At 45.6% G+C, this 18,444-nt stretch overlaps 1 protein-coding gene across 1 annotated transcript in view; it reads left to right on the plus strand.

The window, feature by feature from the left end:
- Positions 1-544, plus strand: part of Chmp4b (charged multivesicular body protein 4B) — a 34,541-nt gene extending 33,997 nt beyond the window's left edge. The window contains exon 5 of the mRNA XM_090352189.1: positions 265-544. Within this exon, the coding sequence (XP_090208315.1) occupies positions 265-329 (65 nt within the window). The 3' untranslated portion in view covers positions 330-544. The remainder of the gene's footprint in view (positions 1-264) is intronic.
- The last annotated feature ends 17,900 nt before the right edge of the window (positions 545-18,444 follow it).

The following is an 18,444-nucleotide window of genomic DNA, read 5'->3' on the forward strand; positions in this document are numbered from 1 at the left end:
GTCACGTGAGGTAGAGGTGGAGCTTGTCTCTTTCCTTTCCCCCCAACTTTGTGTGCTATGAGGTGGAGGCCGAGTGGGAACCCTGATTTGTGGGCACCTGCCAGAAGGAGGTGCTGCGAGATGTGTGTGCTTTCTTGAGTCTTGCGCAGCAGCTTTTAGGCCCCAGAGAGTGGCCTACTGACAGCCTGAAGTTGGCTCTGCCTACACCTTGAGCCCTGTCCTCTTCCTTTCCCCTCCTCAGTTGTCTTTTCTGTCTTCACACAGCCAAGAAGAAGGAAGAGGAAGACGACGACATGAAGGAATTGGAGAACTGGGCTGGATCCATGTAACCGGGTCAGCACAGGCTGGGCCCAGACAGACTCTGGTGGCCTGCGTGGTGGGCAGGCATGTGCGTGTGCGTGTGCGTGTGCGTGTGCGTGCTCGTGCTCAGGGCAGGCAGGACGCTGCGAGGGGCAAGCAGCCTCCATCACTACTCTCTCACTCCAAAGCAGTAGGCAGCATCACCACTCACTCGCATAGCATGGTCTGTGCCCAGCGGGGCGGGTGGGGGGAGGGGCGGGCGGGCCGGGTGGGAGGTGCCTGCTGTTTATAATGTCGAATTTCTGTAAAATAAACTGTCTTTGCAAATCCAACATTGAGCTTCTGGACTATGCTAACTCCACTGCTGAATCCTCAATGGAAAGGGTTGACTGTTGGCAGTAGAGCTAGTCTAAAGATGTAACCTCTGACCTTGAAGTCAGCTGACTTGTCACCCATCTCTTTGTAAGACTTGTATGGTACTGGCAGAAAAGTCGTTTTTTAAAAGCCATAGGCTTTTCCTTGTCCTTAGCTGTAATAATGCGTCTTGGTTTCTTCCAGAGCTGTGTTTCTCTCTGCCATCTGTGTATTGGCTCCCATGTCCTCCACTCTCGCCCTCCTCAACTGCTCCCTACCCTGTCTTTTGGAGTTTGTGACAATAATTTGAAATGGATGTGTTCTTTAGAGAGCAAGTGAGATTGTTAGAATGAAATTCCAGCTATACAGTTTTCTAACATAGCTCTAAGGTCCTTGTTGCTGTTTGTGATAACTGATAGATAACTCATTGGAAACATGTGCATACATTTATATTCAGATGAAATTATGGTTTGCACTGTCTATTAAATATCTCGATTAATTTTCATACTTTGCTGTTGTGGTTAATCAGTCTGTCATTTGCTTTGGAGGCTGGTGCTGTCCAGGCCAGCAGGGTGTGGAGGTGTCTGGGGACACATGGAAGACCTACATGACACACATCGATGGTCTCTTCAAAGAACAGAGCCTGCTTTACTAGAAACCTCTTTACTGCAGATCTTGCTTAGGGACACTACCCTCTAGGCCCAGTTCAGGTGAGTTGATTGCTGTGTTGTCCAGGGTCTTCCCTTCCTCCTTGTTAGTGCCCATGGCAGTGCCACAGGATCCTCTGCCCATTGGAAACTATGATACTACCACTGGATAAGGTGCCAGGCCAGGCAGTGACTGAGAAGCAAGAACACATCTTCTGAGTCACCAGGTAAGTGAGGAGCCCCTTCCTCTCTCCGCTTACTCTTGTCCTCTGGATAGCCTGAGGGCTGCCTTGGACCCTGTCCTTTAGCCAAATAGATCTCCATATGTTCATCACCAGTTCTACCGGCAAACTCAATATGGAGAAGGCAGCAGTTTCTCCCTGAACCTCAAGATTCAACCCCATCTGAGTTTACAGTGGGACACTGTCATTGCTCACTGGATGTCAGGGGCAGGAACGGTCTCATTTTCCTATCTCCAAAACTAGATGGCAGGCCCTGATGATTTCAGGGGTCCTGTCCATGGAAAGCAACTTATGCCCCATTCCTCACCCCTGCGGCTCTTCCCCAGATGTTACACTCAGGATTGGGTGGTCTGAAAATTCATGACTTGAATGGAGATTGAGTCTGGTTAATCTCAGGATTTTCTAACTCAGACCTAATACCAGTGCTTCTCTGCCTGTGGTGGCATGGTAACCAGGCATCTTTTGGTGTGGGAGACCCAGAGGAGACCTCGAGTGCTCTTACTTGCTGTCTTGACTTCTCACCTTGAACCTGTCAAGGGAACACAACCATCAGCTTTTGCAGGCCCAGAGGCAGCTCCTCTTATCTCTGCCATGGCATGAGTAGTCAGTGTGGTGAAACACATTGGAAAGAACACTGCTGAAGGGGACTGGTGGGAAGGAGCCCTGGGTGAGGGGTGATAAGGATTCAGAAAAGAGGGAGAGATAGGAAGATCTCTCTTACAGCACATGCCAAAGCCTGGGCCTGCGTTGAACAATGTCAGAGCCAGTATATACCACAGTAAGTGTGTTTATGAACTAAATTACAAATGAAGAAACAGGCACTGATTTGCATTGAGCCTCACAGCCAGTATCAGCTGAACTAACACAGAAATTCCTGTCTTCCTGTCCAGGCTTAACAAACAAGTATTCAAAAAGGGAATCGCTATACAATCACTGGCACATAGATTTTAGGACATAATTAAAATTAAGCTGAGGGTTTGTATGTCATAGATACATATTAATAAATATAATAAAACATTATAGAAAGGTTTTTTTTTAATGGTATGTCCTGGCATTACTGGCACCCCAGTGGTCGCCACCTGTTGGTTTTTTTTTTTTGCCAGTCCTGGGCTTATGCTCAGGGCCTGAGCACTGTCCTTAGACTTTTCTCAAGGCTAGAGCTCTACCACTTGAGCCACAGCACCACTTCTGGCTTTTTTCTATGTATGTGGTACTGAAGAATCAAACCCTGGTCTTCATGCATGCTAAGCAAGCACTCTACTACTAGGCCAAACTCCCGGCCCCTCCGGCTTTGGTTTTTAGTAAAACTAAGAGATGTAAAAATTCAAGCAAAAAGAGAGCATTTACTAAGAACAGGATAGGAGTATCTTTGCCCCAGTTCACAGCTGAGCAAGTCAGGCTCAGCAGGATATGGTTATTTACCAAGGTCACAGCATTGTGAAAGAATCCAACCTTCTCTGTTGGTTCTTCCCTGCCATGAAGATTGAGAGGGATGGGGGAGAATAATGAAAGGGGTGACATCCATCAAGATGTATTGTATTTATAAACTATTTGTTCAGCTGTAGCCCTTTCGTACAACTACTAAAATATATATATATTATGCCAATCCTTGGCCGGGCATTGTAGGTCATGTTTACAACCCTAACTACTCAAGAGGTTGAGATTTGGGGTTCAGAGAATTAAAGGGTTAATTCAGGCCAGGCATTTCCCAAACTGTGCATTTTGGAAGAAGTTAAGACACAGGCCCTGTGATGTGTGGTCCCTCAAGGGAGGGCCTGGCCTTGAGACCAAGGCTGCAGTACTCCAGGGGTCCTGAAGGTGGCGCTATCTCCCAGGCACTGAGGCCCGTGCTGCGCCAGGTTGGGGAGGGTAGGTGGACTCCACTTGCTTGTGACTGGACCACGGGAAGGGTATCCATACGGATCCCTCCTCCCTGTCCCTCTCTACCCTCACTTCTCCCACTCATGCACAATATCCCCCAAAAGTGGAGGGAGGGACACTGTACTAACTACTACCAGGGTGTAAACCCTCCCAAAGGTATAAACCCCAAACTGCTGCTCCCAATTTTCTATATCTCAGGCAAAGTGATTCTTTTCCAAACCTACAGAACCACTCTCTCTTGTAAACCACCCCCTCACCTGCATCTGGCAGGGAAACTTAGCAGGCCTGGACAGGTTACCCAGATAAACAGCCAAAGTATGCCTTAGCATACTACCACATGGCTAAACTCCCAAGATGTCACCAGAGTTCCTCAAAGTGGAGCTATCAGGTCAGGGAGTGAAAAAGGATCCATTTGCAACTTTGAAAGTGAGACCCCTCTGCTTTGCTTAGGAATATGGCCTCAAGCCACTTCACTTGAAAGACCCAGTGCAAAATGCAAACAGGGTCCCTTCGTTCAAATATTAAGAATTTCAAAGCAGATGCATGCCTATAATCCTAGCAACTCAGGAGACTGAGATCTGAGGATTGCTATTCAAAGACAGCCAGGCAGGAAAGTCTGTAAGACTCTCATCTCCAATTAACCACTCAAAAACCAGTAGTGGTCAGGGCTGGGAGCGCAACCTAGTGGTAGAGTGCTTGCCTAGCATGCATCAATCCCTGGGGTTGGTTCCTTGGTACCACATACACAGAAAAAGCCCAGGCCCCTAGTTCAAGCCCCAGGACTGGCAAAAAAATAAAATGAAAAAATAAAAAAATCAATAGTGGAACTGTGGCTCAAAATGGTAGAGCACTAGCTTTGAACACAGGGACAGTAGCCAAGTCCTCCTGAATTCAAACTCCAGGACCAACACACACACACACACACACCCCACACAAGAATTTCAAGCCAGTGACCCCAAAGTCTTAAACCAAGTATGAGTCCTGAGTGAGTATCCTGTGCTATTGCAGAGCTTGTCTACCCATGCCACATGCTTTAGCTCTAGGGTAGGCCACCAGCATCACTTGCTGGTCATGACTGTCCTGACCTGTTCCCTACCTCTGTCCCTGACTCTTCAACAGCTATTTACCACAGCCAAGCAGCCCGTGTGTGTGCATGCCCACACATGCAAGCATGTGTGCATGCCAGTATTGGAGCTTGTCTCAGCTTTTTTTTTTGCTCAAAGTTCATTTTCTGTCACTTGAGCCACAGCTTCATTTCTGGCTTTTTGATGGTTAATTAGCAATCAGAGTCTCATGGATTTTTTCCTGCCCAGGCTGGCTTTGAAACACAATCCTCGGCTCTCAGCCTCCTGAGTTGTTAGAATTGCAGGCAATAATCACCAATGGCAGGCTAAAACTTCACGTTTTCTTAAACAAGTGTCTCTCCCTGCAGACCATAAGTTACAGGAGAGCAATAGCCATTGTGTTCTTGGGCTTGGCAGCCTTGTGGGTCTGTACTTAGTACAGAAAAGTTAATTAAAGAAAAGGACAGTCAGACTAAGAGAGATTCAAAGTTTTTTGGGTCAGATGAAATCTCAGGAAAATGCTGAACATAAAACAAACAGGTACGGCTCCTTTGCCTGTCATTGTGGGGGCGGGGGGACTGAGAGCCTTGACCCCTGATGCTGCGAAGGGAGCCCCTCTGAAGAACTGGGAAAGTTTTTAGAGGAAGGTATGGTGACACACCAGAAATCCCAACTACTTGGGAGATAAAGATGAGGATCATGGTTCAAGGTTAGCTAGAAGTTAGTGAAACCCTCACTTGAGCTGTGGCTCAAGAGGGAGGGCAGTAGCTTTGAGCTGAGTGCCCTGGCCCAGGGTTCAGAAAAAAAAAGTAAAAACAGCAACAACAACAATAAAACCAGACTCCAAAAAGCAGGAGGACTGGGGACTTGCCTACAATCACAAGTTTAATACCTAGTAGCATACACACTCAGAACTGAAAGGTTTGGTGACAACCTGTTCCTTTCCTGGTTCTACCTCCGTTTAACCATAGCCACTCCCCTGGCTAACATTAGATGTAGTTTGTATTCCTATCAACCAAACTCGAAACCTGCAAATGCAGTTGGGGCTGCCCTCTCCTCCTCCCCTCCTCACTGCCCGTGCAGGGCACCTCGGCCATGGCTGGCCAACAACAGTGCGCTGAGTCACGCAGGGATCTGAGGTCCTGCTGCACCCAGGCTTGTCAGTGCAGCCTGCCTGGCCCCCACTCCTGTCATCCTGGCTTCACTTTGGCCAAATGACCTTCTGGGACAGAGGCCATGTACTCCCCAGCCATTGGCCTCCAAGGGCTTGTGAACACCAACCAACATTTATTAAGCACTTACTGGGTGCATAGGGCTTTCTGGCTTGTACTTCCATCAGTCCCCATAGCCCTTTTGAGTATTATTTTATTTTTACTTTTATGCTAGCCTCACATATTTTTTTTCTCTCAAAGCTGGTGCTCTGTCATTTGAGCCACACCTCTATTTCTGACTTTTTGGTGGTTACTTGGATATAAGCCTTACAGATTTTTCTGCCTAGGATAGCTTTGAACCTCAATTCTCCAGATCTTAGCTTTCTGAGTAGCTAGGATCACAGGCTTGAGCCACCAGTGCCAGGCTTCTCTAGTCTCCTTTTATAAAGCTACTGAGCAATCTAGGATGATGTCATCTAAAAATCTGCAGGTCTGTCTGCAAAGAATCTTTTTCAGTAATTGCACATTCACAGGTCCAGGCGTGTGGCTGTGTATTTTGGGGAAGAGGAGAGGGGCATCCTTCAACCCCCTCCAGGGGTGTCACAGTCATGCAGGGCTCTCAGAGACACAACCGTGAGGGCTAAAGGAACCTTCCAGATCCTGAGACAGTACCACACACAGCTCAGCAAGTGAACCCCCAGAGAGAAACAGAGGCACATGGGGGAGGAGCCGTGGGGAGCTTTCCCTGGCAGGGAGGCCGGGCCTGTGGCTGTGGCTCAGGCACTCGGCACACGCCACAGCCTTCGCTCAGCATCCTCTCCGGCAGAGCACTCCCCAGAAACATATTTTATCCATGAACGGGCCAATTAAGAAGGCAAATGTTTTCAAACAGAAGGATTTATTGGCATAGAATGTGCCATCTCTCGGAGCATGCGGAGTGAGGGTGCGTGCAGAGCCATCTGGAGGGGCTGTTTATAATATTTATTTAGTTATGATTTTCTGGGTTGGAACCGGCAGAGCTTGGTGCGTGCGCGCGCGCGCACACACACACACACACACACACACACGGGGTCTCCCAGACTTGCATGCTTTGTACCTCAGTAGTGGAGTCCATGTTTGCATGTCTGTGAGTGCACACACCTGTCTCTCCTCTTCTTGGTCTCTCACACATGTACCTCTGTGTGTGCAAAGGCATGCTCACACAGGCGCAGCATCGGGCCTGTACATTTTTCGGTACTGGTAATGAGCTCAGGACCTGAGCACTATGCGTTTTTGCTCGAGATTAGTGCTCTACCACTTAAGCCACAGCTCCACATCTGGCTTTTTGGCTCTTCCTTGGAGATAAGAGTCTCATAGACTTTTCTGCCCAGGCTGGCTTTGAACCACTGTCCTCAGATCTCAGCCTCTAGAGTAGTTAGTGTTATAGGTGTGAGCCTCTGGCACCTGACTTGCACTTGTTTTCTATGCATGTGTATGCCTTTGTGTCTGTACTCTTCGAGGATGCATGTGGCCTAGAGTGTACTTGCATATGGCAAATCCACCTCTTTCACCTTATTTAACTTCCTGGCTGTACCAAACATCTCTCTATATAAATCCCTGGCAGCTTTCCATGTCACCCTCTTCCAATCTCATCCCTGCGTGTCCTGTTCTCATCTCTCTCAGCCAGCACATCCTGTGAGTCACCAAAGAGGGCCAGGCCTGGCCCAGGCTTCTGATCCAGATTTATTTTGCATGTGAAAGGGACAGGACTTGCTTGGCCTCTGAAGAAACATGCGTTCTGTATTTTGCTTGAAACATGCAGCTTGGTGTTCCTGAGGCCACTGTGCATTTCCCAGCGATGACTGAACTCTCTGACCCAGGACTTCACCCAGCTTCAGGGAGGTCATGGGGAGGGCTGTGGACTGTGGTGAGCAATGGAGCACCGACCTGTCACAGGGCTACCTCTTCAGTGATGCTTGTCCTCAAGATTTGGATGTTACAGCTTCCGATTTGTCATGCCAGAGGTCTGTGTTATTAAGTGATCATGCAAGATTTGTGAACACTGGTTGGAAGATTTATGAAACACTGTGCAGGCCACCCTGCACCTGTGTGTCAGGGAAAGGACACCCAGGGCTTCCCCCCACCCCCGCAACCCACAGCTTCCTACATACACCAGCAGCTTGGCTTCCCTGGGCCATGCAGACTGGACCCTTGATACCATCCTCGGGGCTTCTCCTCCCCTTGGCCACCCAGTCCTGCTAATTTTGTCCCTAGGACACACTTCTGCAGTCTCTATTCTCTCTTCCCAATCACTGTCAGCTACATTTACATCTCTTGCCTTCAGGTTTGGGCCAAGGTTCACAAACTTTTGTGACTTGACTTTTGCACACCTCTGGAGCTAGTTCTTCATTTCTCCCTTTTGGCATCCGAAGCTGCAACAATGCCTGTTTGTTTGTTTTTTTGTGTGTGTCTCATCTTGTGACTTTGCAATGCTGTTCCTTTGTCATAGAAAGCTCTTCCGTGGCCGGGGCCGGGAGTTTGGCCTAGTGGTTAAAGTGCTTGCCTAGCAGGCATGAAGACCCGGGTTCGATTCCTCGGTACCACTTACATAGAAAAAAGCCAGAAGTGGTGCTGAGGCTCAAGTGGTAGAGCTCTAGCCTTGAGAAAGTCCAAGGACAGTGCTCAGGCCCTGAGCTCAAGCCCAGGACTGGCAAAAAAAAAAAAGAAAGAAAGAAAAGAAAGCTCTTCCGTGGCCTTGCACTTCTCCTAACCTCCTCTTCATCTTTTGAGACTCCCACAGAAAGTGGTCTCTACAAAAGGATGAAAGTAAATGTGCCCAGCTGGGTTGTTCAAAGGATCCATGAAAGCTAGGCACTAGTGGCTTATGCCTATCTATAATCCTAGCTACTCAGGAGGATGAGAGCCGAGGATCATGGTTCAAAACCAGCCCAGGCAGGAAAGTCTGTGAGACTTTTTATCTCTAATTAACCACCAGAAAATGGGAAGTAGAACTGTGGCTCAAAGTGGTAGAGTGCAAGCCTTGAGAAAAGAGCTCAGGGAGGTCAGAGAGTGTGGCCTAGTGGTGGAGTGCTCGCCTGCCATGCAGGAAGCCCTGAGTTCAATTCCTTGGTACCACATACACAGAAAAGACAGAACATGGTGCTGTGGCTCAAGTGGTAGAGTACTAGTCTTGAGAAAGCTCAAGGATAGTGCCCAAGCCTGAGTTCAAGCTCCAGGACTGGAGAGGGGGGGGGGGGAGGGGGAGAGGGAGAGAGGGAAAGAAGGAGAGAGGGAGAGAGAGAGAGCTCTCAGGGACAGTGCTCAGGCCCTGAGTTCACCCCCCCGACACACACACACAAGAAAATTTCACATGCCACAGTCATTCAAGGGTCATCAGGCCCAAACCTGGGGAAGGCCTGGGGTCCTGTCCAGGGGTCAAACTGTCCAGTCTCTCAGATCAGTAAGTTCTCATAATCTCTCCAGAGTAGCAGCCAATGACATCATCTAAAGGAGAGGTGGATATATAGTGTATATGAGGCACCATCTCATGGAATTTTTTTTTTTTGTAGTGGGGCTTGAACTCAGGGCCTGGGCACTATCCCTGGGCTCTTTTGCTCAAGGAGAGCAATCTACCACTTTGAGCCCAGAACCACTTCCAGTTTTCTAGTGGTTAACTGGAAATATGAGTCTTATGGGGGCTGGGATTGTGGCTTAGCAATTCATGAACCCCTGGGTTCGATTCCTCAGTACCACATACACAGAAGAAAAAAGAAAACAACAGAAGTGGCCACCGTGGCTCAAGTGGTGGAGTGACAGCCTTGAGGGGAAAAAAAAAAGATCAGGGACAGTGCCCAGTCCCAGAATTCTATCCCCAGGACTGGGCAAAAAATAGAGTCTTGTGGACTTTTTTGGGGGGAGGGAGTCAGGATTAACATCAAACCTTGATCCTTAGATCTCAGCCTCCTGAGTAGGTAGTATTGCCACCAGCCTCTGGTGTATGTATGATTTTCTTTCTTTTCTTTTTTTTTTTTGGCAATCATAGGACTTTATTTCAGGGCCTTGCACTGAGCTTTTCCCCTCAAGGCTAGCACTCTACCACTTTGAGCCACAGTTCTCCTTCCAGTTTTCTGGTGGTTAATTAGAGATAAAAAGTCTCACAGATTTACCTGCCTGGGCTGGCTTTGAACTAAGGATCCTCAGGTCTCAGTCTCCTGAGCAGCTAGGATTACAAGCATGAGCCACCAGCGTCTGGCTATGTGTAGAATTTTCTAATCAGCCTTTTCCCATTAAATAGGCAGTTTGAAGCATTTTAATATTATCTCTGTGATTTATATTAGTCCTAGAGAATTCTGATTTTTACAGTCCATGTTTTAGAGAGTAACGATGTGGACTATAAAGATGTAATCTGCTCTCATAAGAGATGGTTTCTCTAGTTCCAAGATCGGGGTGGCAGCCGCGTGATTGGAACTCTTAAGTATCTAACGTGACAGAGGCGAGTGTGGGGAGCCAGAATTCAATCAGCCTCTCCAAACAGGAGATTCCACAGTCAGTGTTAAAAAGGCAGTGAGAGATGAAAATGAAATAAGAAAAACATTCAGGGTGGAATTGAATTTTGGAGTCATTTGATGAAAGTTTAAAAAATGAACAATAAGAGTCCCTGCCTCCCCAAGTGTCTCTTCTACAACTCAGCTAAAGGAGTTTCTGGGATTCTGGAGCAAACTTTCTAAGTCGTCCCCCCATCTTTTTTTTTTTCTCCCTCTCCTTTTCCCTCTCCTTTCTTCCACAGATGTTTCCTGATCACCTACTATGTGCCAGACATTGCCTTAGACCCTAGGGACATGATGAACAGGCTGATAGGGAACAGTTTGCCCTCCTCTTCCCCTCCCTACCTCTCCTGTCCTTTCCTATCCTTCCTTTGAGACAAAATCTTTCTCCTGCCTCAGTCTCCTGAGTGGCGGGATTACTGTCTTGCCCTGCCATGCCCAGCTTTTTGTGAAGTTTCTAACCTTCGCCTACTGTTGGGCACTAGAGTTGCTTCTGGATATGTTTGTTCATGTAGTAGGACGAGGCATAGAATAAAAGTGTCCTTGAAGCCCCAGAAATGGTGACTGAGGCTAGGCACCAAGTACCCCACATTTTAAAGAGTGTGGTTAAAGCTGGGGCCAGACAAACCCTTCAGGGTGCTCATAGAAGGCAGACCAGCAAGTTCTATTTTCCCACTACCCTGCAGGCCCCACACCCCTGGTTCTGTCTCGATAAGCAGAAAACCAGGAAGAGACAGAATTACTGAGTGGTAAGCCATGACTGGTGGAGGGGTCTGTTGCTAATCAGATCTTGTGGGAGAGGAGAGGGGGCCTTTGAAAGGACCACTTGCATTGTCCAGGGGCTCCTTAGGGCCTGCCTGAAATGAAGTTGTTGGGATAGAGGAGGGAAACTCAGGGGTTTTTTTGGCAAGGTCTTTCCCCGAGCCCCACCCCGCCCAAGTCCAGGGCCTGAGCACTGTCCTTGGGCTTTCTCAAGGCTAGAGCTCTACCACTTGAGCCACAGCACCATTTCCAGCTTTTTCTATATATGTGGTACCGAGGAATCAAACCCAGATCTTTGTGCATGCTAGGCAAGCACTCTACCACTAGGCCAAACTTTCAGCTCCCCACAAGGTCATATTATTATTATTATTATTATTATTATTGGGAAGCTATTTTTTCCGTTGTTACTCCTTTGGTTCTAATGTCTGAGTCTGGCGTACTGGCCCTTTTAACTTCTTTTTGTTTGTTTTTTTTTGTCTCCTCTCCCTGCCCCCCTGTGCTAGTACTGGGGCCTGAACTCAGCACCTGGGTGCTGTCTCTGAGCTGCATTTGCTCAAAGCTAACCCTCTATCTCTTGAGCCACCAGGCTATTCCAGACTTTTCTGAGTAGTTTATTGGAGAGAAGCATCTCACAGAGATAAGGGTCTCAGAGATTTTCCTACCCAGGCTGGCTTCAGACATCTGTCCTCAGATCTCATCCTCCTGAGTAGAATTAGAGCACTTGGCCCACTCCACTAACTTTGTTACTTTTGTGCCATTTTTTTTCTTTTTTGGTACTGGGGATGGAACCCAGGACAGTGCACTTGCTAGGCAAGCGCTTTCCACTGAGCTACATCCCAGCCTAACTGTGTTACTTTTAATTTCCCTATTTCTTTATCTATGGGATTCTCTTCACAGGGGGATCCCAGAGCTCTGTGGCCATGTCACAGATGGGAAGACTGAGGCTGAACAGTAGTAGAAGCAGTTGTCACCATGGGGAGGGGAAGAAGGACATGAAAAGTGTCAGCTCAGTGACTTGGTGTGTCCAGTGAGAACTTGACCCCCCCCCCCTCTCCCAACTCTCCTCCAGACCTCTATACCAATTTTGGCTCCTGTGAGCCTGTGGCTGCTGCTCAGAACAGGTGCCAAGGGCTGAACTCAGTGAAGAATCATGTCCTTCAGTCTGTCCCCTGCATTTTACGCCACCATGTAAAAATTTCCATTAATTCCTCGGAATAAAATGTAGTGGCTGTTAATTTTTGACGCCTGGGAAGTTGCCAGCTGAATGCCTTTTTATGCCTGCAACTATTTGCCACCATTAGAGAGGCCTAATAAAAAAGTTTTCTTTCTTTTAGTTTTACCCTTATTCTTTTCATTAGACATAAGATTAGGGCGGCTCTTGTCTTAGAGCTGTGACAGACAGCTAGTCGGGGGCCCAGGAAGCTGTAGGGGAAAAGACAAGAAGTGTCACTTTTCACTGCCAGGGTTAAACAGCAGCTTGCCAGGAGCCAAATGGGAAAGAAACCTAACCTGCTCTGAAGAGAAAACATTGTCATTAAGCTTTCCAACTTGCCTAGGCAGCTTACCCAGGCCATGGAATGTCAGAGATGGCTTTGTGAGAAGCTCACCCACTACAGGGTTAAATGATAGGCTTTCTTCCAGCCTAACCTAGGTCAACTGTCCCTAAACCTATACATCTCACTTATCCAGGCCAGAAAACCCACCTAGAGGTGAAATGTAATTCAATCAGTGACTCTGCCCCATAGACTGATCCGAGGCAGAGACTTCCTGCTCCAAGCCCCTTACATACTTTATTATAACTGTAAAAGTCATTATCATTCTCACCTTGGAGATAATGAGCTTTCAGTCTTACTGAAGTAGCACACCACTTTCTTTCTTTCTTTTTTTTTTTTTTTAGGTCTGGACATTTAGCTTTATTTCATATGTATTTTCTCTAATATCCAGCACTTCCAAATCACAGAGTAAGCACAACCAGACTTATATCATCTTTCTCTTCTAGGTAAATGACATCAACTAACCTGTCAGGTAACGATAGCACCACGGGAAATCCCCATATCTCCTATTTAAGAATAAAGGCAAAATTGTAACTCCTTTTCATTTTCTTATAAGCTACTTGTGCTTATATGCTTATGTACTGTTTTAGAATAGTGTTACAGTGTTGGGAGTCCAGTTAATAGAGGCTCGAGAGGAGGGAATTGTAAAACAAATACTCCCCCCCACAATGCTACTAAGCATGGAAGTATACTTTGAACACACATACTTCTTGAAAAATTGTATATAGGAATGCATCTCACCCACATCTGTGGTGCGGATAGATGCCTCATGATGAGCCAGATCTGGCAGTGCAGATACTGAGGGCTTTGCTGCCATCTCTTCACTGTGTTTTATGAAATGCTGTTTCTTTTGTTGTTGTTGTTGTGAGTCGACCATTTTTTTTAATTGTAATTAGTAAAAGGGTTACATGATATTTGCCAGATAGAAGGTGCATTAATTCACATACATTGATACCCTTTCATTTGTCTTGGTACCCATCACCTTCCCCCACCACCCCCCACCCGTCTTGGTTTTCCCCCCTTCCCTATCAAATTTCAAATAACCAAATAAAAATAAATTCAATATATCAGATAACAAAGTGAGATACTATAACAATATGAGATAACCAAGGGACAGCAAAGGAGATGAGAGACAACATAGTACATTAAGGACAACAATCATTCGTTATATGGCTTTTGTTTCAATATCCTGGAGGTCCTTTCAATTAGCTTCATACTATATGGCCTTATGTATCAAGATTTTGCTCTATTGCAGATCTCTGCTAGTAGAGCCCAAGGTTTCTACTGATTATGACAAATGAGGGAAACCATTGAGCCTAAGTTCCTTTGAGTCTGGCTTACTTCACTTAATATGATTTTTTCTAAGTCTTTCCATTTCCTAACAAATGGGTCGATGTCATTCTTTCTGACAGCAGCATAGAATTCCATTGTGTACAAATACCACATCTTGTTGATCCACTCATCAACTGAGGGACATCTAGGTTGGTTCCATATCTTTGCTATGGTGAATAATGCTGCAATGAACATTGTTGTGCTAGTGGATTTAGTATTCCCTTGTTTCTGGATGATTGGGTAAATGCCAAGTAGTGGAATTGCTGGGTCATAGGGGAGCTCTATGTTTAGCCTTTTGAGGCACTGCCATACTGTTTTCCATAGTGGTTGAACGAGTTTGCACTCCCACCAACAGTGTAGTAGTGATCCCTCCTGGCCACATCCCCTCCAGCATCTGTTATTATTCATTTTCCTGATCCTGGCCATTCTAACTGGAGTGAGGTGGAATCTTAGAGTTGTTTTGATTTGCATTTCTTTTATGACCAGAGATGTTGAGCATTTCTTCATGTGTCTATAGGCCATTTTTGTTTCTTCTTCAGAGAAGACTCTCTTTAAGTCGTTGGCCCATTTTTTAATGGGATGGTTGTTACTTTGGAGATTAGTTTTGGAGTGATTCAATTTTTTGAGTTGTTGATATATTTTAGATATGAGGCCTTTGTCCGTTGTTTGGTTGGTGAAGATCTTCTCCCACTCTGTAGGCTTCCTAATTAATTTACTAGCTATGTCCTTTGCCATACAAAAGCTCCGCAGTTTAATGCAGTCCCACTTATCCAGCCTTTCTCTGATTTGTTGTAATTCTTGGTCCTTATTAAGAAAGTTTCTACCTGTGCCAAGGAGGCCTAGTGTATCTCCTATTCCTTCCTGTAAAGTTTTTAGTGTGTCAGCTTTTACCTCCAGGTCTTTGATCCATTTGGAGTTAATTCTAGTGCAAGGTGACAAAGAAGGATCCAACTTTAGTTTTCTGCAGGTGCTTAACCAGTTCTGCCAGCACAACTTGTTGAAGAAGCTGTCTTTCTTCCATTCTATTTTTTTGGCTCCCTTGTCAAAGATTAGGTGGCCATAGGTCTGTGGTTTAGTATCTGGGTCCTCAGTTCTAGTCCATTTGTCTTCAGGCCTGTTCTTGTACCAGTACCAAGCTGTTTTGAGAATTATAGCTCTGTAATAGAGTCTAAAGTTTGGAATTGAAATTCCTCCAGTGCTGTTCTTTCTGCTAAGAAGTGTTTTTGCTATACGGGGTCTTTTATTATTCCATATGAAATTTTGAATTGCCTCTTCTATTTCTTTAAAGAATGCCATTGGGATATTGATGGGTATTGCGTTGAATTTTAGATAGCCCTTGGCAAGATTGTCATTTTCACAATGTTGATTCTTCCATTCCAGGAGCATGGGAGGTTTTTCCATTTCCTTAGTTCTGCTTTAATTTCCTTTTTTAGGGTTTTAAAGTTTTCATCAAAAAGGTCCTTTACATTCTTAGTTAAGCTAATTCCTAGGTACTTTATTTTCTTCGAGGCTATTGTGAAAGGAGTTTCTTTCCTGATTATTGCCTCGTTCCTCTCACTGTTGGCGTAAAGGAAGGCAGTTGATTTTTGAGGGTTGATTTTATAGCCTGCTACTCTTCCAAAGTTTTGAATCAGCTCAAGGAGCTTGGGAGTAGAGTCTATAGGCTTCTTTAAATACAGAATCATGTCATCTGCAAAGAGGGATAGTTTTATTTCCTCTTTCCCTACTTGGATCCCCTTTATGCTTGCTTCTTGCCTTATTGCACTGGCTAGGAATTCTAGTACTATGTTAAAGAGGAGTGGAGAGAGTGGGCATCCTTGTCTCGTTCCTGATTTTAGAGGGAATGGCTTTAGATTTTCACCATTAAGTGTAATACTAGCAGTGGGTTTGTCATACACAGCCTTTATTACATTGAGGAATGTTCCATGGATTCCTAGTTTCTCCAGAGCTTTTAACATAAAGGGGTGTTGGATCTTGTCAAATGCCTTTTCCGCGTCTATTGAGACAATCATGTGATTTTTGTCCTTGCTCCTGTTGATGTGTTGAATTATATTAATTGATTTGCGTATGTTGAACCAGCTTTGCCTCCCTGTGATGAATCCAGTTTGATCATAGTGTATAATTTTTTTGATGAGTTGTTGTAGATGGTTGGCCAGTATTTTGTTGAGAAGTTTTGCATCGATGTTCATCAAAGAAATAGGTCTATAGTTCTCTTTCTTTGATGAATCTCTGTCTGGTTGGGGATGAGGGTTATACTGGCTTCATAGAATGAGTTTGGTAAGGAACCTTCATTTTCAATCTCGTTGAAGAGCTTGAGGAGTATTGGTGTGAGCTCTGCTTTGAAGACCTTATAGAATTCAGCTGTGAATCCATCTGGCCCTGGGCTTTTCTTAGGTGGAAGTTCTCTAATTGCCATTTCTATTTCAGAGCTTGAAATAGGCCTGTTGAGTTGGGTTAGTTCTTCTTGGTTCAGTGTGGGTATGTTAATATTGGCTAGGAATTCATCCATTTCATCTAGATTCTCGAATTTGTTGGCGTAAAGGTTTGAGAAGTATTCCCTCATGATATTCTGGATCTTGGTAATTTCTGTCGTGATATTACCATTTTCATCTGCGATTTTGTTTATTTCGATATGCTCTCTTCTTTTTTTGGTAAGATTTGCTAAGGGCTTGTCAATTTTGTTAATTCTTTCAAAGAACCAACTCCTTGTTTTGTTGATTCTTTCTATAGTTTTTTTGGATTCCAAATCATTTAATTCTGCTTTGATTTTAATAATTTGGTTTCTTCTATTGGGATTAGGGTTGCTTTGTTGCTCTTTTTCCAGGAGGTTAAGGTGAGACATTAACTTGTTGGTTTGCAATTTTTCCAACTTGTTGTTGTTGGCACTCAGCGCTATAAATTTTCCTCTGAGTACTGCCTTTGCTGTGTCCCAAAGGAGTTGGTATTTGGTGTGCTCCTTACTGTTAAATTTCATAAACTGTTTGATTTCTGTTCTGATCTCTTCGATGACCCATTGGTGATTCAACAATGTGTTGTTCAGTCTCCATGAGTTACAGGGTTTTCGTTGGTGGAGATGTGTGTTCAGTTCCAGTTTGATGCCTTTGTAGTCTGAGAGTGTGCATGGAATAATTTCAGTGTTTCTGAATCTGACCAGGTTTGTTTTATGGCCTAAGATGGTAGCACACCACTTTCAACTGACTGCTTTTTTCTTGTTAGTGCTGGTCCTTAGGCTTGTGCTCTTGCTTAGCTTTTGTGCTCAAGACTGACACTGCCCACTTGAATAGCATCTCCACATCCAGTTTGATGGTGATTAATTGGAGGTAAGAATCTATAGTGTGTGTGTGTGTGTTGGTCTAACTTTGTTACTTTTAATTTTCCTCTCTCTTTATCTGTGAGATTCTCCTATGAGATTCTCCTCACAGGGTGACCCCAGAACTTTTTTTTTTTTTTTTTGCTAGTCCTGGGGCTTGAAGTCAGGGCCTGGGAACTGGGCACTGTCCTTTGACATTTTTTGTTCAAGGCTAGTGCTCTGCCACTTGAGCCACAGCGCTATTTCCAGCTTTTTTTTTTTTTTAACTTATGTGGTACTGAGGAATTGAACCTAGGGCTCCATGCATCCTAGGCAAGCACTCAACTACTAAGCCACTAGAGCTACAGCTCTACTTTTGGCTTTTTTTGGTGGCTAACTGGAGATACAAGGCTTAGTGGCATTCTTGCCTGCACTGGTTTCTAACTGCAGTCCTCAGATCTCAGCCTTCTGAGTAGCTAGGATTATAATATGAACCACCAGGGCCTGAATTCTTCTCTTTCAGAACAAAGGATAAGGTCAATAATCTGTGCTGACTTTCTGATTACACCAGGCTCGGCCTTTCTGAACCAGCATTTATGAGAATGCTAGAGTGTAGCCTAACTCATAATGAACCCCAAAGCTTATTTACTTTCTAGAAAAGCTGTTCTTGAGAGAGATGGGAGTTCCATGAAGTTTCTATTGAACCAGGTACTCTACCATCATGGCTCTAGTGGTAGAACGCTAGCCTTGAGCAAAAAAAGCAGCTAAGAGGCAGCGCCCAGGCCCTGAGTTTAAGCCCCATGACTGACCAAAAGAAAAAAGAAAAGGTTTCTGCCTTGGTCTCTGGCTTCACATAGACCTGAAGTAGAATGATGGACCTCGGCTTACCTGGTGGACTTTGCCTTTCCCCTCTTGGGCCTCATTTCCTCCTGTGTAAACCTGCAGGGCTGTGGATTAGAGGGCTATCTGCTTTGCTCAGAATAGCCATGAACCCATGTAATGGGGAAAGTGGGGTGGAGAGGTGGGTGCTGCTGGGATCCCAAGTAGCTGTGTTGGGGTTTGGGGGGAAAGCTGCCAGGCAAGAATGCCCTAGGGGAAAGCTGTGTGCGGCTCGCCTGCCTGGGAGAAGCAACCTGTGAGGTCCGCATCGTGAGAGGGGAAGGAGCTGTGGGGTACTAGTTCTATTCGGCCCATTCTGGGGCTGCTACCTGGAGCTCCCTCCAGCACCAGTGCAGGGGTAGCCATGGAGTTATTGTGCAGCTCAAGTTCATAGCCACAATCAGCTGACTTTAGGTAAAGTCAGGCTGCATCCATCTGGAACATTCTTCTCGGGCATGGGAGAGCCT

The sequence above is a fragment of the Megascapheus bottae genome, chromosome 18 (assembly GCF_031878675.1).
Source record: "Megascapheus bottae isolate mThoBot1 chromosome 18, mThoBot2.hap1, whole genome shotgun sequence".
In the NCBI taxonomy this organism is placed as follows: Eukaryota; Metazoa; Chordata; class Mammalia; order Rodentia; family Geomyidae; genus Megascapheus; species Megascapheus bottae.